Source organism: Tachysurus fulvidraco, chromosome 22 (assembly GCF_022655615.1).
Source record: "Tachysurus fulvidraco isolate hzauxx_2018 chromosome 22, HZAU_PFXX_2.0, whole genome shotgun sequence".
NCBI classification, from domain to species: domain Eukaryota; kingdom Metazoa; phylum Chordata; class Actinopteri; order Siluriformes; family Bagridae; genus Tachysurus; species Tachysurus fulvidraco.
This window is the reverse complement of record NC_062539.1, coordinates 17448310-17471665: the sequence shown is the minus strand read 5'-3', so window position 1 is coordinate 17471665 and position 23356 is coordinate 17448310. Positions and strand designations below refer to the sequence as shown.

Sequence of the window (23356 nt, the reverse complement as noted above, 5' to 3'; positions counted from 1 at the left end):
TCCCGTTGTCATTTATTTATTTGTTTACAGGCAATAATAAAAGTGTACATGAGAGACCCGAATACAGTTAGATTTACTGTTCGTGTGATTACAGCCAACTCTGATTACATTTATAAGCACAGAAGAGCAGAAAACGAATAATATCCAACCTCATATGAAGGTATTTAACATAATAGAATTCAATCAGTCCTAAATTTAAGATTGCCACAAAACACTATTTTCAGAATATGTAAAGTTTTACAACTGAACACTTGGTCAGTGCTTAAAATCCAGTGATCATTTTGGTAGGAAGTCCTAACATTATCACCTCAGAGTCTCAGTGCTAAACATCCCTGCACCGGTCCAGATACGATCTCAGCTTCCGTACCATATGTACAGTAGTGGCCTTTACTGTACGTTCAAGTGAATCGTGTCGTACGGAGAAGCCGCACGACTTTGCTGGGACGTGAAGCCCGATCGGTCCATCCGGGGGGAAAACATGTGCAGAATGAATGCATGAAATCGAACCTGTAACTGGACTCGGATCGAAGGAGGTCAAGTGTAGAAATCAAACATCACTGTGACCTGAAAAACACGGCCGTGTACGGTGACGAAGCTCCTCTTTTGAGATTAAATGTGAGATCATATCGTTTGTCTTTTATTGTTTGTTCATGCCTCATGAATCTGTTTCTGATATCGCCTGGAGATCACACGAGCTCGTGTCGGGAAGGTGGTCCGCCACAAAGGGCCGGTTGGTGTAGATGTCATCCACAGGCAGCAGGAATGTGACCGTCTTCTCTTTGGCTCTGAAACATTAATGAAAGTGTTTAAACCCAAACGGGGTTCACGTAACCTGGAAGTTATTGAAAGAGATTTTATTAGATAATAAATTAGTCCGGGTTATTAAACGATAAAATAGGCAGCTGAATCAGAACATACTAAGAACATAAATCAAGTTTCTGTATGCAAATGTTCCTTAAAGGTGGGGTCTCTGATTTTTGAGAAATGCTTCAGAAAACTGGGTCGGGCCGAATAATAAACAAGAATCAACACAAAAAATCAAAACAAACGTGTAGCCAATGAGCAGAAAGGGGCGGGGCTATAACTCAATAACTCCTGAGCTAAACGCTGTTACTACACAAATAACACCTCTTTTCTATCGTAGTAATGTAGAGAGGCAGCTACAACCGCGTTTTGTGTAGTAACAGCGTTTAGCTCAGGAGTTATCGACTCGGGAAACTCCGACCTGTGAATATGTGGCCGACTTTACTTAAGACTCCGAGGCGCTTTTTTCCTTCTCGATAGGTGAGTAACGTTGGTTTTGCTTTGTTACACAGAACTAATATATGCCTTTGTCCTTTACATCATTATGCTTGTGTGGCATTTTTGCTTGTTTGTTTATCTACAATCGTATTGTTCTTCCCTTCAGCTATGATAAAGACACGTTTCTTTCCGTCAGTTGCCTGGATTACGTATGTATGTGTGGGCGGATACAGGGGTGGGACCCATTTGGGTTAGGGGCGTGTTTGTTTTGGCGATTTTATATGTCAACATTGGCTTTCAAAAAACAGAGACCCCACCTTTAACAAAATTGTATTGAAAACATGAATGAATACAGTGTACGGTCGTCGGCCGTCTCTCACACCTGGCTTTGTTGACATAATGCTGAAGCGTGCGCCGGTTTGCTGATTTGCCGTCTGCTTTGTCTCTGTCTTCCGTAGTCGTATTGCTGAGTCCGCAAGCTCCTCCACGCAGTCTGGCCCAGTCGCCGTCGCTACCAGATTTATTTGAGCTCACACTCTCGCAGGGCACATGAATGGCATTTGCTGATATGGAATACCTCCGGACAGTCATGATCATATTTTCTGTTGAAGAACATTTTGCTTAAGATTTTAAACCACATAAGCAGCATTTATTCATCAAAGGTCAGATCATATTACATAGGAATAGTTATTACAATATATTACTTCTGCATTACCTTCATCAGAGGTCACTCCATTATTTTTTATACCACAGTGTTGTAGAATGCTGTACACTATTCTGATTAGGCAGAAGATGTTGGTTAAATTTCTTCACGCAGCACACATCGGACGGTGGAGCTTCCGGTCTCGAGCAGATCAAGAGTAAGCATGTCATAGTCAACTACATGAAACCTTCAGACGATGTATAGTCCATCTCTCTTCTATAACTACATGACGACGTACGAAATCATAAATATCTGCTTCACTGTTTGGTTTGGTTTTAGCATGACACTGTGTGATAATGCTGCACTTCTCTGATGTTAGCCTCCATTTGGTTTCCTCTGAAGTTCCTGGATATTTCAGCCCAAAACCTGGTTGATCCCTCAATGAGTTTCTCACACCTTGTTAGACAGAACTGTAGGTCATTCTGTGGTGTAATTCATTCATTCATTCATTCATTCATTCATTTTCTACCACTTATCCGAACTTCTCGGGTCACGGGGAGCGTGTGCCTATCTCAGGCGTCATCGGGCATCGAGGCAGGATACACCCTGGACGGAGTGCCAACCCATCACAGGGCACACACACACACACTCTCATTCACTCACACACTACGGACAATTTTCCAGAGATGTCAATCAACCTACCATGCATGTCTTTGGACCGGGGGAGGAAACCGGAGTACCCGGAGGAAACCCCCGAGGCACGGGGAGAACATGCAAACTCCACTCACACGAGGCGGAGCGGGAATCGAACCCCCAACCCTGGAGGTGTGAGGCGAACCTGCTAACTACTAAGCCACCGTGCCCCCTGTGGCGTAATTCTAATATTAATTTAAGGGTGCCAATAATTTTGTAGAAAAAATGCATTACATTTTTTTTTGTGTGTCAGGAATTATGGATGCTATAGCGTATAAACTCACTATCCACTTTAATAGGAACACCTGCATTCTGGTTCGTTCCTGCGGAGACCCAGTCATCCAATCATGTGGAGCAGCATCAGGCAAAAAAGCATGTGGATACGCATCAAGAGCTTTAGACAGTGTCAACCATCAGAATGAGGAAAAAGTGTGATATTTGTGATCATTTGTGCCATGGTTATTATGCTGATCTCTTTTTCACACATGAAAATCTCTAGAGTTTACACAGAATACTGTAAAAAAAAAAAAAAAAAAAAAAAAAAAAAAAAAAAAATTTGTCAGATAGTGGAAATATCTTCTTGATAAGAGAAGTCAGGGAAAAATGCCAGATTGTTTTGAGCTTTCAGGAAGAATATGGCATCTTAAATAATCACTCATTACCACAGTGGTGAGCAAAAAAGCATCTCATGCTGAATCTGAGACTATCATGTACTGTTCAAAAGGTGCCAGGAAGAACCAAAAAGTTTTTTTTCTCCAAAGCACCCCGTTTTTCTTAGTGCCTTAAAAAAAAGCAACTTTTACTCAAATATAATAAACCTATTGTGCAATGGAACCGTTGGATGGGTGTTAAAGGTTCCTCATCACAGAACCAAGCACCCTGATAAAGAACTTAAACCTGTTGTAAGAAACCGACTCATCGAAAACGGACAGTTGAAAATCACCTGGACTTTTTTTTTCCAGTCTAAAGCTGGACGAAGCCACAAACCCCAAAGAAACGCTCTGCACCGCTTTACCTTTGTACTGGTTCTCCAGCGCCGGTACCGAAACGTTCCGTCTCAGGTTGGCGTGGTTCTCCGTGGTTCCTTCTCTCCGTTGAGAGCCGGTGGGTGGTGTTTTGCTGAGTTGCCCGCGCAGCGCCTTGTTCTCCGTCTCCAGCTTTCTAATGTCATCCTGTAGCTGCTGGATGACGCGCGCAAGGCCGCGGCCGCTCTCCATGTTGCGCTCGGACTCCGCCGGTAACGCGCTCGCTTCCTTTTTGCTTCCTTCTCACCGCACCGCCGCGTCCATTTCACTCGTTCCTTATTGAGATCACGCTCGTTTTGTCCATTCAAATCTCAGCCGCGATCTTGTACCGGAGAGATTATGTCGCCTTTCACCGCTTGTACAGCTCAGAGGCTTCAGGTGATCGGCCTTGTGGGACTCGGGGCCATGTTTAATTCATTAGCTGTATAAAGTTACTGAGCTTTTTCTTATTTGTTTTGAGAAACTTCGCGGGGATGTGAAATTGTCACCTAAAGCACGTGTGGATGAAAGGGAGGATACGCAGAGTTTCCTGCACCACACAAGAGGAAGACGCATGAAAGTTTCATCACGCGCAGATAAAACGTGGCGATAAACCGAGTGCGTCACCGATGCGCGCTTCTCAGGGCCCTAAAATATTCATCAGGTCTTTCAGCGTAAAGCAAGCAACGACGAATATAAGGAGAAATTTAATTAAGCCAAAAAAAAAATTTGTAAAAACCTTCGGGATCTTTTCTACTGCAGGAGATCCCTAAAATCTACGATCAGTTTATAGATCCATACTGGGCAGTTATACTGGTCTGTACTGGTCTGTGCAGTAAGGCATCAACAGCTGACCTTGTCATTTAAGCAGAGTTTGAAGTGTGATCTCTGTTTTCAAAGCAACTGATTTCAATGAATAACAGCAGATCAAAAAGTTATCTAATATACAGACACATGCAAGACAACCTCATATACTCATAGACAGATTGATTATATTTTCATATATTTTAAGGTTACAAACTTCCTGAATGATTAATAATGTACATCAATCTCTCTCTCTCTCTCTCTCTCTCTCTCTCTCTCTCTCTCTCTGTCTGTCTCTCTCTCTCTCTCTCTCTCTCTCTCTCTCTCCATTATATGGCCAGAGGTTTATAGACACCTGACCCTCACACCTATTGCGGTTCTTATACAAATCGTTGCCACAAAGGTGAGAGGACACAATTCTCCAGAATGTCTTTTTTTATGCTGCCACATTAAGATTTCCCTTCACTAAACTACGAGGCCTTCTACGAGGGTTGGAGCTGAAGATTTAGTGGGATCTGCGCAGAACCCTGACCTCAACACAATTCAGATGCACTGAAAAACCAGTTTATACCAGTTTAAGTCTCATATCCAAGGAACTTTATGTACAAATTGTAGTTGAATACATTTTGCATGTCCAACACTTAAAGCACATCCACAACACAACATGAAAACATCCATTCAGTTCCCCATGTTATTAACACTAATGTAAATTAGACAGCGAGGACAAAACAAACACGATAAATCTGCAAATGTCACACAAACGTGTACCGAAGAAGGCACGTAATTGCCTGCGATTAGCACTTATTTCTTTGTTCCAGCAAATTGGTTGAATATGAATTGGGGAGGTTTAACACAGGTTCAATGTGCTGCTTTGTGATGACATGGTTGGGAATTAAAAAGGATTAGCGCATCTGATAAATACACATCAAATAAGATGAGACAACAAACACGAGGGGCAAAATGTACAAGATAGGTAGAGGTGAGGTCACACGGATTACTAAACGATCTTCAGACCTTTCTTGTGTGCTATCCATTTTAAATGACTCATATGCAAATCTCAGATCTCAACTAGAACAGATTATATTCATGCCTTTTGATTTGAATTATAGTTTGCGATATGAAATCTTACACGTCTTTTTGCCTGTTAGAAGCCGTTCAGTTTGGATTAACATTAACGTGTTCGTTTACTGTAAATGTTACCTCATGGGCGTAATGGGCTCTAGGCACGTCACAGATGACCCAATATGCTGATTACTATTCAAGAGTTTGTTCATATTCTGATGAATGAAATAAAGTACCAACATGTTTGCCATTGTTTTGAATCAGGCTGAAAGATGCGCTGGCAACAAGAGACACCCGATTCCCCTGCGTTTTCCCCACTGATGATGAATCATGCATGGCTCTGTCTGTGGGAGAGAGAAACTCTATCAGCTTGCTGTCCGTGCTAGAGGAGCATACAGTGTGTGTCTCTCTCTGTGTGTATGTGTGTGTGTGTGTGTGTGTGTGTGTGTGTGGATTGACAATCATAATCTATTTCATAGTGTGCAGGTAAATGTTGTATGTCAGGATTATGAGATCCATGTTCATCTTCCCTGAGCACTAAACTGCAGATGAACACGACCCCCAGATCGATAGATTCGATTTTGACAGTTTTTAGTTTTTACTACAGAGCTTTCAGAATATGCTCTGAAAGCTGTGTATAATTCATTCTATACACACACACAGACCAGTTTATCAGGAGTAACCTAATTAGAAATAAACTGCTGTGTTAGCGATCACAGGGGCACTTAACCTGCTTCAGTGGGCCGTCCTGTCGCATACACCGTAGCATAAATTAATGAAAAGGAACTCGGCTCCACGGCTAGTCCGTAGCCGGTAATTATACCACTGAAATGGAAAAAGAGTTTAGAGTCGCTAGTCTATAAGATTTCAGGTAGAGGGCAAAGGTATCGATTGCACAAATCTGCAACAGCTACTTGGCTCTTCGGAGTGCTTTGTACGTTTGCCAGACGCATCACAGCATAATCTGTAATCTGAAACGGACTGACGGCGTAATTTTACTGGATGAAAGCATGACAGCAGGGAAGCAATAATGTAAATATCTGGACATATGAAAACTAAGGGACATTCTAAACAGGTGAATGTATAAGCTGTGGGAATCCAGTGGGAATGATCCTGTAGTAAAACCTGTGGCTTCTTCATAGCCTCTGTGCTGTCAGAGTGCCGTCTCCATCAAAGCCCAGGTGACCTCTTTGATGGACTCAGCTTTGAAGTCACTATTTAAATGGAGTGAAGCCTCTTGATGCGAATAGATTAATAAAAATGAGAAAAAGCAAAAGGCCGGAAAGGTAAATTTCATTTTAAAGTCAAATATTTGAAATATTTAAATTTCAAATATTAGAGTCAGATCCTATCCTATCAATGTGTGTGTTTGTGTGTGTGTGTGTGTGTGTGTGTGTGTAGGGGAAATGGTAGCTCAGTGTTTAAGGTGTTAGACGACCTGTTGTAAGGTTATAAGTTTAAACTCCAGGGCCAACAAGCTGCCACTCCTGGGCCCCCGAGCATGGCCCTTAACCCTCAATTGCTCAGTTGTATAAATAAGATACAAATATGATGCTCTGGATATAGATGTCTGTCAAACCGTCTGCTAAAGTTTTAATGTTTTGGATCGATCATACTTGTATAACAAATGAGATCAGAAGATGTTTAAAACAACCTTCTTGCCGATTTCTTTAGGAAACTTCACCACAATGTATCTAAACCTACAGACTTTTGCACCTTCACATTCTAAATCTTCTAGAAGAAAATAATCAAATTATCTTTTTATACCATCCCGAACTACTACTACTGTACTTCTTATAATAGTACTAGCGCAATTTCGCAACAATCAGAATTTATTATTAAAAAAAAGAACAATGTTCAATTTTCTTCATTTATGGCAAGCTTTAATGTAATGGAACATTATTGTGAAACAGCTACAAATACATTTACATCCTGTGACAGACGCCCTTATCCAGAACGACGTACATAAGTGCTTAAATCTCTAGCATTGAATACATTAATGCTGCTCACTAGGTTACATACGTAAGATAGCATGAGTTTAAAACATTTGTTCAAAGTTACAATGAAAAAGTGTCAAAGGTTTTTTTTGTTTTTTGTTTTTTTTTTAAATAAATGCAAGAGATAAGGAAAGAAGTGTTAGTTGAAATGTTTGAAAATATCCAGTGACTCGGCTGTCCGGACCTCTAGGGGAAGTTCATTCCACCACCTCGGTGCAGAACAGAGAAGAGTCTTGTAGTATACTTGCCTCTTACCCTGAGAGATGGTGGGACCAGTCGAGCAGTGCTGGTAGATCGGAGGTTGCGGGGTGCAGTGCGAGGAGTGATGAGGGCTTTGAGGTAAGAGGGAGCTGGTCTGTTTTTGGCTTTGTAGGCCAGCATCAGTGTTTTGAATGGGATGCGTGCAGCTACCGGAAGCCAGTGGAGGGATCGCAGCAGCGGGGTGGTATAAAATACATGTCATAATGAACACCAGGCTTTGTTTGTCTTGTTCCATGTGTCTTTGTTTTTTTTTTTTTCCCCCATCACCACATGTGCCCCACCGTATACTTTACCTGTCCCACCTCTGCACATCAGTTTCTCACGTCTTCCCAATTACCTTCCCTATTTAATCCTGTGGTCCTGCGTATGTTTTTCGCTGTGTCCTTGTCCGCCTCATGTTTCGTGGATTTGTTCTGTTTCATGCTCTTGTTTTTTGGTTTTGTTGTAGTTTTGCTACGTATTTTTTCTTCCCTCATGTTTCCCTGCGTTTGCTTGGTCTAGTTTCTTTAATAAAACCTTTGTTACCTGCCATCGGGTCTGATTTTCCTCACCGGTTTTCTGACAGTAAGAAGCTTGGGGGTAAAAATTCACCAGGGTTTATACTGTATAAAATAAGTCATTTCTGATTTTTCTCAATGAATCTCAATCAAATATCATGTGATTTGAATATAAATTAATTTTGTTTTTACAGAACCAGGAAACAAAAGGCTTTTATCACCTGATTTTTCTGAAGCCGTGACATATCGTGCAGGCAGATTTGCCAGGCGACTAAAAAGCCCAGCAATTATCTATAATTACGCCGTCTCTGGTAAAGGTGGAGGAAACGAACAGCGCGCAGACGGATAATAGCCGCACACGAAGCTTCTCGAATGCGACATTGAGATGGAAAATTGGTTGCGGTGGCCCGAGTAATAAAGATGTAAATTACAGGTTTGATCCTAGATCAGTTACAGCATCAGGAAAAAGCTGCGTCTATAAACAGATAGTCGGAAACGTTAGAAGAGGAAAATACTTTCCATCATTTTCTCAAAAAGAAAATGAAAAAAGAAAAAAAAGAAAATTTCTTAAAAAGAAAATAAAAGAAACAACGGAGACTCGATGTGGACGTAAACTTAGAAAAAACTTTTTCGATGTTTTATAGTACATTTATAATCCAATTGTTTACAAGGCTTTCTTTACATCAAATATTCATTCATTCATCTTCTACCGCTTATCCGAACTTCTCGGGTCACGGGGAGCCTGTGCCTATCTCAGGCGTCATCGGGCATCGAGGCAGGATACACCCTGGACGGAGTGCCAACCCATCACAGGGCACACACACACTCTCATTCACTCACACACTCACACACTACGGACAATTTCCCAGAGATGCCAATCAACCTACCATGCATGTCTTTGGACCGGGGGAGGAAACCGGAGTACCCGGAGGAAACCCCCGAGGCACGAGGAGAACATGCAAACTCCACACACACGAGGAGGAGGCGGGAATCGAACCCCCAACCCTGGAGGTGTGAGGCGAACATGCTAACCACTAAGCCACTGTGTCCCCCTAAATCAAATATTAAACATTGTAAAAAAAAGATAGTTTTTCAGTAAACGCAATAATTTATTCAAGCAAACATAAAAGGCAAATTTCATTTAATATTTTCTTTAATTTATCAAAACAACAGAGATCATATATTGTTTTTTATATATATATATATATATATAAAACAAAACATTTTAAATATTAATAATTCTTATATACAAATTTAAAACAGTACACGACATAATAACACGTTTTGTGTCATAAAAACGTTATAAAACAGTAAATTTCTGTTTCCAAAATTTAAGAGTTGCGAGATTTGTGAAATGTTAGGATACAATTTTGCAATTATGTTGAGCAGGTCTACATTCAACACAAACTAGAGGTGTGTTCAACAAGACGAGGTCGGGATACACAGGAAAAAATGCGACATGATAATAATGATACCTTTAAATTCCTAAAACAGCCGATAATCTATCGAGTAAATGTTCACGATCGGATTTAGTGATTTAAAGCCCTCTAATAAGATAGTAAGAAAGTCTTGTGTAGTTGAACACACCTCGAGCTAATTAAGGTCACTGTATTCTAGAGGAACAGGGTCTAGGAGAGAAGGCATAAGTGAATTGGAGTGTATATAAGAGGAGTGTGTCTGTGTGTGCATGTATGTGTGGTAGTACAGAAAAAATAAAAAAAAGTCATACCGTGTCCTTCACAACCAAATAACAGAGTCTGGTCTGAATCATCCACAGGACCGTAACCTTTTCCGTGTCTCGCTCTTCCTGAGCTTTTCTCCTGCTTTTATTTATCGGTTCATAAAGTTCCTCTCGATGTTCTCAAAGTTTATATTGAGTGTAACACTGTCGAGGTTAAAAAAAATAAAAAGAACATCTCATGGACGCCGAGTGGCAGCTCAGAAGGCGTTGGGTCGATCGATCACCGACTGTCGTCCATGTGGGATCTTTACATGCAGAAGAGATAAAAATACATATAAATATTCTAGGAATATTCTGTGTGTATGTATTCACATATAATCTGCCAGAAAAAGCAGACTCAGCAATGTGTTTTGTGTAGCCTTTAATTAAAGGTGCGGTCTCCGATGTTTGAAAGCCAATGTTGACATATAATATCACCAAAACAAACACGCCCCTAACCCAAATGGGTCCCACCCCTGTATCGATAGCTCCGCCCACACATACGTACGTAACCCGGGCGACTAACAGAAAGAAACGTGTCTTTATCATAGCTGAAGGGAAGAACAATACGATTGTAGATAAACAAACAAGCAAAAATGCCACACAAGCATAATGATGTAAAGGACAAAGGCATATATTAGTTCTGTGTAACAAAGCAAAACCAACGTTACTCACCTATCGAGAAGGAAAAAAGCGCCTCGGCGTCTTAAGTAAAGTCGGCCACATATTCACAGGTCGGAGTTTCCCGAGTCGATAACTCCTGAGCTAAACGCTGTTACTACACAAAACGCGGTTGTAGCTGCCTCTCTACATTACTACGATAGAAAAGAGGTGTTATTTGTGTAGTAACAGCGTTTAGCTCAGGAGTTATTGACTCGGGAAACTCCAACCTGTGAATATGTGGCCGACTTCCTGCTCCTTCAGTTCTCTCCAGCGCTGGAAAGCTGATCCTATATTAACACGTCCTACTTCTTGTCCTTATCGTAAGTCTTTCTTCTCTTTCTTTCTTTCTTTTTATCCTCCATGTCGATGTTAAAACCGCTTTCTGCTAATGTCACACACGCGCACCGAACACTCTCTCCGCCCATATTGACAAGCCCCGCCCCTTTCTGCTCACTGGCTACACGATTATTTTGATTTTTGTTTAGTTTGTCGGCCCAACACAGTTATCTGAAGCATTTCTCAAACATCGGAGACCCCACCTTTAACATACTTACTAAGTAAACACAGAGTATCAGGATCGGCTAAATGAACTGCTGAACTATTAGGTGTCTTCTAAACAAGTTCACAGACCTGTTCGTTCATAATGGCCGAGAGCTCGTTCAGCATTTCTTTATAGTGAGCTCTCATTTCCTCCTGGTACTCCAGCTGGTCTTCCTTTATCAGACGCTCGTTCACGTCCAGAGCCTGACCACACGCGTCTGCAAACTGCCTGCAAAGAGAAACACACTGGGATTATAGCACAATGTCCAGGATCCTATCATTAACTAGCATTAAAATATAAAACAATTTTTAACCCATTTACGTTCCACCGTCGTCGGTGTGGTTTGTTCGGACACGTGAGAATATTATGCTTAAGTGTGGGATATTCATTCATTCATTCGTTCATTTTCTACCACTTATCCGAACTTCTCGGGTCACGGGGAGCCTGTGCCTACCTCAGGCGTCATCGGGCATCGAGGCAGGATACACCCTGGATGGAGTGCCAACCCATCACAGGGCACACACACACTCTTATTCACACACACACACACACACACTACGGACAATTTTCCAGAGATGCCAATCAACCTACCATGCATGTCTTTGGACCGGGGGAGGAAACCAGAGTACCCAGAGGAAACCCCCGAGGCACGGGGAGAAAATGCAAACTCCACACACACAAGGCGGAGGCGGGAATCTAACCCCCAACCCTGGAGGTGTGAGGCGAACATGCTAACCACTAATCCACCGTGCTTCCCAGTGTGGAATAGGATTTAAAAAAAAAAAAGATCAAGAGCATCTAAGTGAGGTAGACTTATGTCCAAGTAGACCTGTGTGAGAACTGACTCTGAACCGACTTGACGAGTGCGATCTCAGAGCTGTAGAACTGCAGATATGTTCTGAATACATTTCTATATGATATCATTTTTAAATAATTTGATTTACTGGTTAATCTTAAATATTCAACTATCTAAAAACGTCTGGGTATAAAATTCATTCTAATCCATTCAACCCATTCACGTCTAATCCGTGACCATCTTCACCTCACGTCCCAGTTCACTCTAAATGAAGTATTGAGTAATGACAATAAACGAGTGGATACCTGAAGATCTCTTTCAGCAACTTGACCTGGTTGTCTGGGTATTTCTTTGCATTTTTCTCCTCCAAAAACGCTCGAGCGTAGGCCATCGGTCCTGCGTTTACCTGCAGGAAAAAGTTCAAAACACCTCAAATTCTCATTTCTAATGAATCCAAAGGCGTCGATCGATCTGCAAGTTCGGCTCACGACTTTATATTAATTTACGTTAATTGTTTCTATACTAAATACCGTATATTATAGTATTGTATCACAATCATTATCATTGCGCTGATGTTTTAGGGGGAGACATTTATTTAGCCTTTTCTGAAGGACTCTCTAGTGCTTGATTCTGTAGTGCGTATTGCATTCACTTGAAGAAAAAAATGTGCTCTGTTTTTCTGAATTAACGACTTAATTATCTCAGAATTATGAATTTTTTTTTAAAAAAGACTCGAAAAAAAGACTTGACTTGACTTTGACTTGACATTCATTCAATTCAATTCAAGTTTATTTGTATAGCGCTTTTTACAATAGACATTGTCTCAAAGCAGCTTTACAGAACACATTCATGACTTGAGACTTGACACGGACTTGAGTTCAATGACTCGGAGATGGGGAACTCGACTTGACTCGAGTCAGACTTAAGTCGCAAATTTGAGACTTGCTTGACAAATATTAAAAAAGACTCGACTTGACTTGACATTCATGACTTGTGACTTACTTGTGACTTGCACGTGTCTGACTTACTCCCACCTCTGATACGTAGGCACGTATGATTGTACTTACCTTCACACTGACACTGCCCTGAAGCTTGAGCTGCAGACGGATCATGTCCACCTCGTCCATCCTGCAGAGCTGGTTGAGTTCAGACACTTTGCGACTCATCTCATCGATGGCTACCTCGATGGGGTTCATCTCTGTGCTCTGTTGCTTCACCACCTGGATCCGTTTCTTCAGGTACGGAAACATGGAGCTCGCTAGTCACGGAGGAACAGCAGAGAAAAATAATTGTATATATATGTATTATATACACACACACACACACACACACACACACACACACACACACACACACACACACACACACACACACCTTGACATACCATGACCTTTTGCATCATTGCTATACACCTCTGTCTTTTAATTCAATAAAATTTTATTTGTACATTTTTCACACCGAGCCCGAACAGATCTCTGACTCTTTCTCTTATAGCAAATAATATACAAAAAAAAAAAAAAAGACAAAGACTTTAAACAGATGGAGGAGGTCAGCTGGGTGGAAATGGACGGCTTGACTGTTTTCACTACAAAAAGCTGCTTTAATAATGTCTTCTAGTTTAAAAGCACTTTTTTCTTATCTACTAGTTCCATAAGAAAGCAGTGGATATTATGAGAATCCTCACTGGTCAGAACGGTGCGTCTCTTGCACTGTTCCTCCACGTCGCCGTGCTTCTTGCCGGAGAGAGTAAAGGGTGTCTCGAAGACGAAGTGACAGATGTTGTGATTCCTCTCGAAGTCCGTCTTCTTTTCCTGTTGCTCCTTCTCGTCGCAGTACGGCACCACGTACGTGACCTGGATGTAGGCAAATTTAGGATCCAGGTCTTTGGGATTCACCTGGATGGACAAAAACAAACATGGCATCAAAGACAAGGTTTTTAAAGCAATTAACAGTTTTCAGAAGAAGAAATATACACGAGTGATGGGAGGAGCAGGAGAAGGCACCTTGTTGGAGTCTTGGATCATTTTGACGTTGTCTGCTCCGAACTTATCGGAGTAAAGTTTGAGGAGCCTCTGAGAAATCTCAGAAAGTCCTGTAAGCTTCGGCTCTTTGTAGATAAACTCCTTACTTTCCTCCTCTTCGAAGAATCCCTATAAGACCAGATCACTGTTAGTCCTGTTATCAGTTCTGTATGTCTCGAGATCCTGTTTTAATTTAAACCTTGCTATACACTGCCCTCGTGTGGCAGCATTGTTAATAACCGTCTATCTTGCATCAGGCTTCTTCACCATGATGGATCAACACAAAATGGCCAAAAAGATCCCTGACATGGCCAAAAAGTTAAAGCAGTTAAAACAACTGCAAGACGTCGCTATGAGTTAGGATGTAATGACTGAAACAGTACGAGTTAAACCACCCACACACTCAGATACCTCGGTTTCAACTGACAGACTAGACTGAACTTTAGTATAGATAAAACTGCCATCGTTACACCACACACCACATCCTCTGAGTTAGGCACAGACATAAGGGTGACTTATGGGAGTAATTACAACACAATACGGTGTTACACACCATACATTAATATGTATGTATGTAAAAATATGTTCAAGATTAGCCGTGTAGGAGAAAGAGGAACGGTTAAGTTGTTTAGAGCAGAAGAACGGGAAGAAAGTGTCATAAAGTGAACAAAACAAAGACAAACTTACCGCTGCCTGACACAGAAAACCAAAAAAAAGGAGAAGAGAGCAGACGAAGGGTTTAAAGAAACCGATGTGAGAGCTGATCCTGTGAGATCGTCCTCAAATGACACATTTAAGGGCATTTTTTTAAAATAATTTTTTGCTTTGGTTGTTTTTGTTCAGTAAAACCAACAAAGCTACATTACTGACAGGAATATGTCTTTTTTTGTTCATATTGGAGTCATAAACAGTGCTGCAAGTCTGAATCCTTGTGACGCATCGTTTCACGTGACTCACCTGTCCGTAGAAAGCCACGCGATAGTATCGCCCGAACAGACGCTTCTCGGCGTTTACGACCTCGTTCACTTTCAGATATGAGCGGTGAATGTCATAGTACAGTTCAGACAGCCTCTGTAGGTAGACACACACACACACAACGTGTTCATTAAACAAAGCAACAGTTACTCAGTAAGAAATCTCACCCACAGGTCAAAGACTCACCTTGAAATCTCGTCTCTTCTCGTAGACGGCGATGACGGGCTTATTGATGTCTGCTATGAGCTCGTACCTTTCAGATTTCCACAGATAATCCACACACAGTTCAAGCTGCTCCACCAGCGTGTCCTATAAATCACACATCCAAAAGACACATCAAAAGTGAAAGTGACGTGACGTACGGCTAAGTACGGTGACCCGTACTCAGAATTCGTTCTCTGCATTTAACCCATCCAAAGTGCGCACACACACACACAGCAGTGAACACACACACACACCGTGAACACACACCCGGAGCAGGGGGCAGCCATTTATGCTGCGGCGCCCGGGGAGCAGTTGGGGGGTTCGGTGCCTTGCTCAAGGGCTCCTCAGTCGTGGTATTGCTGACCCGAGACTCGAACCCACAACCTTAGGGTTAGGAGTCAGACTCTCGAACCATTAGGCCACGACTTCCCCAAAAATAGTAAAGTACGATACCTTTATCCCACAGTGCTGCTAAAAACCAGTGACTGAGTCGGTTCAGTACCTCGGTGTAAGGTGTATCCTGGGTTCCAGTGTCCTCCTTCATGGCTCCTTCTTCCTGCACATTGGGGGTGATGTTCATAAACGCAGGCCAGCCCATACTGAACGAGGCTGCAGTTCCCACGCAGGAATGAACACAGAAAGCAAAGGCAAAAAGGATTATTTACTTAGATATCTGCTCATGACGATGTGCTTATTTATACTCCAACCATCCACTCAGTCCTACAGGCAGAACTCTGTCAATCCAACCATCTGTTCACTCACATCCAGACATCTCCAGGTTTCATAAATATTTGGTGCATGTGATTTGTGACTAGCATGCGATCACGATTCACACACCGAGTGAACAGCGGATGTTTGTGAGCGGCAGCCGACGCACTTTCGTTCACATCCACTATTTCACAATTATTTTATTAGACCATCACAGGGCACACACACACTCTCATTCACTCACACACACACACACTACGGGCAATTTTCCAGAGATGCCAATCAACCTACCATGTATGTATTTGGTCCGGGGGAGAAAACCGGAGTACCCAGAGGAAACCCCCGAGGCACGGGGAGAACATGCAAACTCCACACACACAAGGCGGAGGTGGGAATCGAACCCCCGACCCTGGAGGTGTGAGGCGAACATGCTAACCACTAAGCCACCGTGCCCCCCCCATTCATTCATTAATTAATTTTTATTAATTGCTTTATCCTGGTCAGAGTTTCTGTGAAATAAGTTATTTGTTTGTTAATTATTTTGATCTAAAATCTCACTAAGTGTGAAAAATACAGAAGTAGGAGGGACTGGGAATAATAATAATAATAATAATAATAATAAAAAAAACCCCACACGTACACGTATATAACAGCGTCTCTGGCACCCCAACTGTGAACTGTCTTGTTTATAGCAATGAATGAAACCTAGCGTTAATAATTAAGCATTAAAAGGCTACTGATGTCATTTACCCACTCCTTTATAAACAAGGAACTCATTCTACCTGGAAACAACGTTACGACGATCCTAAACGTAACGCGGCGTTCGTAGCCGAGCCTCTTACAAGCTTTTGAGCCTCAGGATTTGCCATTAAATATTAAAAAAGTTCACAGTGAAGAGTATCTGTTAGGTCTTAGTCCAGGAGATCCAGCACATTCAACACCACTAGAGTAAAGAGTTTTAAAGACATGGTAAGTGGAGGAACACTCACTTTCTCCTTCTTGAAGGGTTAGTAAAGGGCAACAGTTAATTACATTTGCGTCCTCTGTGCCCAAGCTTGACATCCGTGCCTTTTCAGGCTTCCAGTAACCTGTGATTGCAAAGGGGCAGGAGGGCAGTTTAACATACTGTAGGTTCACTTCTGTCGCTCAGGCTCTTAGCTACTCAGTTTCAGCACATGCTTCTACAGGTGAATATATATGTGGAGAAAGCAGAAGCATGCACGGAAGCTGTGGCGCTCGTTCTCATTCACGCACACGGACAAACGCTAAGCCGGACAATCGTTAGAGCTACAAAGCCAAGGGAAGCCACGAAGATGAACCTTTTTCCAGGCGACTGTCAGCGATGTTTTACGTAAAAAAGCGAAGCACAGAGACAGAGAAGAAAGTAGTTATGATGAAGAAAAGACTTCTAGTTATTTCTAAGACATGGAACATGCCTGATATCTCCAAGCTTACTGCTGAGAAGAACAAAAACACAGAGTGCTGCACATGCAAGGTGCAACAGGCAGTGAGTGCATGGAGGTTTGTGTCCAGCAGGGGGCACTCACCTCTTCTCTTCAGTGACTCTGCGATGAGGGCAGAGATATGGATGTAGCACATGGAAGCCTGAAACATACAGCGTCGAGACATTATTTTTCTTTCCTTCTCATATTCTGTGTATAGTAAGTAATGTAAGTCTTTAGAACCCACTCACCTCAGACAGGTCTCCGTTACGGACGTGGATCTTGGCCATGCTTTCTAGCCAGGTGCGTCGCAGCTCCGGGGTGCTTGCGTACGAGTTGGCAAGACTGTATTGCAAGTCTACCAGCATCTCCGGGTCCTTCTCATGCTCCTTCATTTGTGACGTGGCCATCAGGACGGTACGGATCCGCTTCGTCAAGTCCTTCACCTCAGCCGGGAACGTCGTGTTCTGAAAGGAAACGAGAAGAAAATGACTTTCCCTGCTAAAATAAAGAGAATCGTATATCTGAGGAGAAGCGTGTAAAGTAACTTACTTTAAGAGGCACATCTCCGTTGGCAAAGTTGTTGATTATTGCCAGAGACTGCTGGAAACGTGAGCCTCCAATACCTGCATCTGCAATCAGCTGACTCACGGCTTTAATGACCTGCAAGATGAAAAATAAGGGAATAAATACAGCCATGTGTCTTAAAAACACAAACACAAACATGACTTCTGCATGACCGAGTGGGCACATGCTCGAGGATGCTCAATAAAACTCCTAATAATCTCAGTACGTGTCTAAAACCTCTGTACTGTAGAATATTTTAATAACCTATCGATTATCTTCAGGAAATCAATCCTTCAAGACCCTGCCTAAAGACACCAGGTGTGTAGATTTGATCTGTCCGTCGAGTCGAGAAGCTTTTATTGTCATTACAACCATATATACTGTAGCTGTTACAGTACACAGTGACATGAGACGACGTTTCTCCAGGATCACAGTGCTACGTAGCAGAAAGACAGAGCTATAAAGACTTAGTAAGTGTCCTAGATACGTAAAGTGCAACCTGGTGCAAACAGAGCAGGACAAGACAGTGTAGGACAAAAGACAGTGCAGGACAAGACAGACAAGACAGTGCAGGACAAGATAAACAAGACAGACAAGACAGTGCAGGACAAGACAAACAAGACAGTGTAGGACAAAAGACAGTGCAGGACAAAAGACAGTGCAGGACAAGACAGCCAAGACAGTGCAGGACAAAAGACAGTGCAGGACAAGACAAACAAGACAGCCAAGACAGTGCAGGACAAGACAAACAAGACAGACAAGACAGTGCAGACGAAAAGTTACAAAACAATACAAAAAAAAGACAATAAACAGAAACAACATCTATCTATCTATCTATCTATCTATCTATCTATCTATCTATCTATCTATCTATCTATCTATCTATCTATCTACAGGATGCATGTGAAATCCTGTATATATAAAAAACACCTCTTTGATAAATGAGTACTGAACTACAGCAGTAAAGCTCAAAATACGTCTGGCACTGAGCCTAATTAACATCTGCAGGGGTCCGAACTCCCCCCCCCCCCCCCATCAGCCTATCAGCATGCTAAACTCAACAAGAGCCTGTGAGATAAACCCGGTGAAGCAACGAGGACCAGATGATCGATGAGCCAGTGATGCTTTACTAAACTGGCAAACAATGATTCTGAAAGTGACGAAGCAGTTCTTCACATCTGTCACCCAGATGAAAAGAGAAAAAACTCAGACACTTCCCTCTGCTTTTCTGGTAAAGAGGAAGACGGGATTAAACATGGCTGTCGAGCGTTAAAGCAGACGAACCTGGAGGTGTGAACGGACGATGCATTTGCCCTTGGTGAACTCAAAATTCTTCCTCATGAGGAAGTAGAGGAGGGCAGAGGCCTCGGTCTGTGTGCTACTGGAGCGATGGTTACAGCATTTCAGAATCTCATAGCACAGACAGCCACACAGGTCGGCCTTCCCCTGGAAAAACACACAGGGGAACTAGGGGAGAGAGAGGGGGGGGGATATGTGTGTGTGTGTGTGAGAGAGAGTGTGAAAGAGAGAGAGAGAGAGAGAGAGAGAAAGAGAAAGAGAGAGAGAGTGTGTGTGAAAGAGAGAGCACAAGACAGAGAGAGAGAGAGAGCACAAGACCGAGAGAGAGCATGAGAGAGAGCGAGCACAAGACAGAGAGCGAGTGAGCACGAGAGAGAGAGAGAGTGTGTGTGTGTGTGTGTGAGAGTGTGTGAAAGAGAGAGAAAGAGAGAGAGAGAAAAAGGAAAGAGAGAGAGAGAGTGTGTGTGTGTGAGAGAGAGAGAGCACAAGACAGAGAGAGAGCACGAGAGTGAGTGTGTGTGAGAGAGAGAGAGCACGAGAGACAGAGGGAGAGAGAGCACGAGAGAGAAAGAGAGAGTGTGTGTGTGTGTGAGAGAGAGAGCACAAGACAGAGAGAGAGAGAGATAGAGAGAGAGAGAGCACAAGACAGAGAGAGAGAGAGACAGAAAACATAAGGCAGAGAGAGCAAGAGAGCATAAGACAGAGAGAGAGCACAAGAGAGATAAAGAGAGAGAGTGTGAGAGAAAGACCACAAGACGGAGAGAGAGATAGAGAGAGAGCACAAGACAGAGAGAGAGAGAGAGAGCATAAGACAGAGAGAGAGAGAGAGAGAGAGAGAGAGAGAGAGAGGTCCATACAAATATTATAACAAATTCAGAATCCCAGACTGTTATAATGAAGATAAATGAGTCAGTTATAAAACCAAAATTTTATATAACAAATGAGCGATGTAGGTAAGACGTGTGTGTGTGTGTGTGTGTGTGTGTGTGTGTGTGTGTGTTTACACACACATACCTTCTGTATGAAGAGTCGCAGTGCAGCAAAGACATGTCTAAGAGTGGTAGTGGACTGATTGATCTGGAAGAAGAGCAGGTACGTGTCGAATACTTTCTTCATCAGAGAGTTCTGACCTTCATCCTGCAGCAGCTGTTTCTGTACAGGAGTGAAATATAATATAACATAAAAATGAGCAGAACATTACTTAACAGAAGAAACAATACATCTTTGAAAACATTTCTGATTAAAGAATATGCCAAATACGTGCGAGCCAAAACTATTCTCAAACACATGAGGGATATTTTAAATAAATGCAAACTGTCGTTCTTTTAAAATAGAAAAATATATTATTTAGATTTCTGTTCTCGGTTCCCAGGAACCCTGTTGTTGCTTTTTTTTCCTCGTCATCTCGTGCTAGGTTATAAATATTAAATGTAAAATCCTTTTGTCATCTAACACCATGAGAAAGAACAAAGATCTTTTAAAACAAAAACAGACAGACGGTTGGTGACCGGCACAAATCAGGTACAAGCGTACATATTAATAATAAAGTGAATAGAAATAGTGTTAAACACAATAAGGAGCAGAACAAAAAAGGTGTACAGGTGTTGAAACGGCCAGGAATCCGTGTCATTCTTTATTACGAGGCTTCTCGTTTTCATTAAGGGTGCCAATAATTCTGGAGAATTTTTCTATCGATATTGTAATAATAACGACCTCTTCGTCCTATCAAACATGAAGCTTCATCATGCTTTGGATGTTTCATAAAAATGATTAAAAAGAAATACACGAAGAAGTCCACTAACACGCACGTTGTTCTTGCTTTGTCCACCAGATGGCACTATTGTATTTAAAAAAAAAAAAAAAAAAAAAAAAAAAGCTTTGAGGTTTTCTGCTTTACAAATAAACACCCGGCCACCAGGTCTGTGATTAAAGTAGATCAGCTACAGAATGCATGAGCGTCTGCTGACCTTGTGGTGCTGCACAAATAGTTCCAGGACATCGAGTACCGTGAGGGACACTTCGGTGGACAGATTGGCTTCGACGTCTGTTGGGTTGAAGTTGTCGTTCTCAGACGCATTTCCATCTAATACAAGCACACACGGACAATTGGCATATGAAGCTGCACGACGTGAACTTCAACGTTATGTGAAAATATAAAAACACTGTAATTGCTCTATTTAAATATACAGTATACTTACTAACGCTTGTAGTTTTTAGACCTTCATTTTTCTCTATGAATGAAATGTAAGGTATTTAATGGTAAACTGGCTAAACTGGTGTCATTACCTGTTTCCATCATCTGCAGCAGTTTAGGGTTAGTTAGGGCATTCTTGCCCCGTAGAATGGGCATGGTGTGGGAACGAGCGTGTCTGTGCCCATCCTGACTGGACAGCATCCTGATATTCGAGAATAAAAAGATAGGTATAGAATGTGTTATATAACCTTTAGGGATCCACATCATTTCACCCTTAAAAGCATAAACGCTAACAAAACTAGCATATATATATATATCTATCTATCTGACTGTGATGAACTTTTCTCCTTCATTGTTAGTTTACGTCTTATTATTTATTATTACTTTTCCTTTTTTATGAACCACGACGTCAAAAGGTTACTGCAGTTAATAAAGACATGGATTTTTTTTTTTTTTAGCATATTAGCCGTTTTATTATAAACAGGGGGTTTATTTACACACAAAAAGGAATATATAGAGACCTTCCATTCACAGACTACCACAGACAGCAGGTCGAGGGAGACGGCCATGCTGGATACAGACAAAATGGCTGCCACTTTGTGTCACAGGAGAACACTGTATATTATAGGATATGATATCGGTACTGCATCACATCATGAAATTGTGATGGAAAAAAAATGATGAACTGAGATGTCTTCACACCGGACAAATGACGGATGCATGAGCTATTTTCACAATTAATTCTGTACGTTAGCATTAAAGGTGACGAAATTGGATTTCGCGAGGCTACGAAATAAAAGTTATAATTGGGAATAAAAGGTCGAAACGTCACCCACACGTGACACCCGAACACCCTTTTCTCACATTTCGTCAAGAATCAATACTATTGTTATTCGTTTTAGGGCGAGGCTGAGATAAGATCGATAAGACTCACATCTGCTGGTAGATAACATGAACATGCTAATAAGGCTAACATTTTCTGACTTTGTGGGAAAAAACTGTAAGGCGTAGGGATCGATGTATCTCTGGGCCGCGTGCGCTAAGAATAAAATCACATATATCGGTCGTGCCTATGGCTATTTTCTGTGAAAAAGCACAGCTTCTGTTTGATTTGATGCTAAAAGGAACATGCTAATAAGAACTAATGCTAATATAAGTGTAAATGTGTTGTGTATAAAAGCCTGGCTTTTTTTTTCTGAGAAACAGGGCTGAAGATCAATCTATCAAAACATTATTATTCCATTTTGTGGAAAAGTCTGTTAAAACAGAAGCTTTTACTAGATTTGTTGATCGCAGGAACATGCTAATAATGCTAACAAAGTACAAAAGGCTGGCTCTATAAATAATAATAATAATAATAATAATAATAATAATAATAATAATAATAAGTTTAGAGCATGGTTGTAGATTTATCTGTAATTATGAACATCTACTAGATTTGTACCTACCGAGGAATTGTAAATGCTCTTACTGTTACTTTAGTCAAAATAAATGGCAGTCTATATGGGGAATGTAGTCCTGGGGTGTTTACCATTGGGGCAGAAGCCCTGAGGACTGGGAGGAAGCATTCGAACCCTTCAGAGTGCCAGTGTTCTGCGTGGCCTGCGCCAGCTTAACCGCAGCTGCTAACTTCCTGTGCACAACGACCCAATCACAGCAGGGGTTAAAGGCACCATCATCATTATCATCATCATCCTCACAACGTTCTTCATCACATTTGAAGCAGCCAGGTGAAAAAAAAAAAGGCTTAACGCTAATTTAGCAGGCCGGCATTCAAAAAAGGGAAGCGTTCAAGCTAAGTTTAACTTGCAAATGTTAGCGTAAAAAAAGAAACAAGCACCTCATGTGATGCTAGCTATGTCCTGTTGGCATGAGCACGCTAGCAAATTCAGTTCAATTTAAATAAGTATCCTAAGGTATGAAGTCGTTTTGGGAGGCGGTCCGGTCCAGGCGAGGATAACGGAGATAGATGATGGAATGAAAAGCAGAAATGAGTGAATGATGTTTGATTAAACATGAGATG

General features: G+C 41.7%; 2 protein-coding genes across 6 annotated transcripts in view; both read right to left on the bottom strand.

The window, feature by feature from the left end:
- Positions 1-20: 20 nt before the first annotated feature.
- On the bottom strand, positions 21-4609 carry LOC113653199 (putative coiled-coil domain-containing protein 195). Its single transcript, XM_027162662.2, has 3 exons — positions 3594-4609; positions 1625-1844; positions 21-785 (listed from the first exon to the last, which is right to left on the bottom strand). Exons 1-3 carry the CDS (start codon positions 3793-3795, stop codon positions 656-658), a joined length of 552 nt encoding a protein of 183 aa, XP_027018463.1. The 5' UTR covers positions 3796-4609; the 3' UTR covers positions 21-655.
- A 4793-nt stretch (positions 4610-9402) lies between these two features.
- Positions 9403-23356, bottom strand: part of dock10 (dedicator of cytokinesis 10) — a 97545-nt gene continuing 83591 nt past the window's right edge. For all 5 annotated transcript variants that reach the window (XM_047806239.1, XM_047806237.1, XM_047806238.1 and 2 more), the window contains 18 exons: positions 22865-22966; positions 21426-21535; positions 21107-21222; positions 20154-20291; positions 19125-19307; positions 17826-17936; positions 17525-17740; positions 17379-17436; positions 16821-16919; positions 15626-15732; positions 15106-15228; positions 14902-15015; positions 13927-14073; positions 13608-13818; positions 12991-13181; positions 12229-12329; positions 11217-11355; positions 9403-10189 (listed from right to left, as the gene is read on the bottom strand). In XM_047806239.1, coding sequence (XP_047662195.1) covers positions 10142-10189; positions 11217-11355; positions 12229-12329; positions 12991-13181; positions 13608-13818; positions 13927-14073; positions 14902-15015; positions 15106-15228; positions 15626-15732; positions 16821-16919; positions 17379-17436; positions 17525-17740; positions 17826-17936; positions 19125-19307; positions 20154-20291; positions 21107-21222; positions 21426-21535; positions 22865-22966 — 2314 coding nt within the window. In that variant the 3' untranslated portion in view covers positions 9403-10141. The remainder of the gene's footprint in view (positions 10190-11216; positions 11356-12228; positions 12330-12990; positions 13182-13607; positions 13819-13926; positions 14074-14901; positions 15016-15105; positions 15229-15625; positions 15733-16820; positions 16920-17378; positions 17437-17524; positions 17741-17825; positions 17937-19124; positions 19308-20153; positions 20292-21106; positions 21223-21425; positions 21536-22864; positions 22967-23356) is intronic.

Bases quoted from the DNA above. Each gene is read 5' to 3' on its own strand.
- LOC113653199 (XM_027162662.2), bottom strand. From the start codon at position 3,795: ATGGAGAGCGGCCGCGGCCTTGCGCGCGTCATCCAGCAGCTACAGGAT. The intron at 1,845-3,593 runs GTAAAGCGGTGC...GTTCTTCAACAG, and splicing joins GCTGGAGAACCAGTACAAAG to AAAATATGATCATGACTGTC. The intron at 786-1,624 runs GTGTGAGAGACG...TTAATGTTTCAG, and splicing joins CATTATGTCAACAAAGCCAG to AGCCAAAGAGAAGACGGTCA.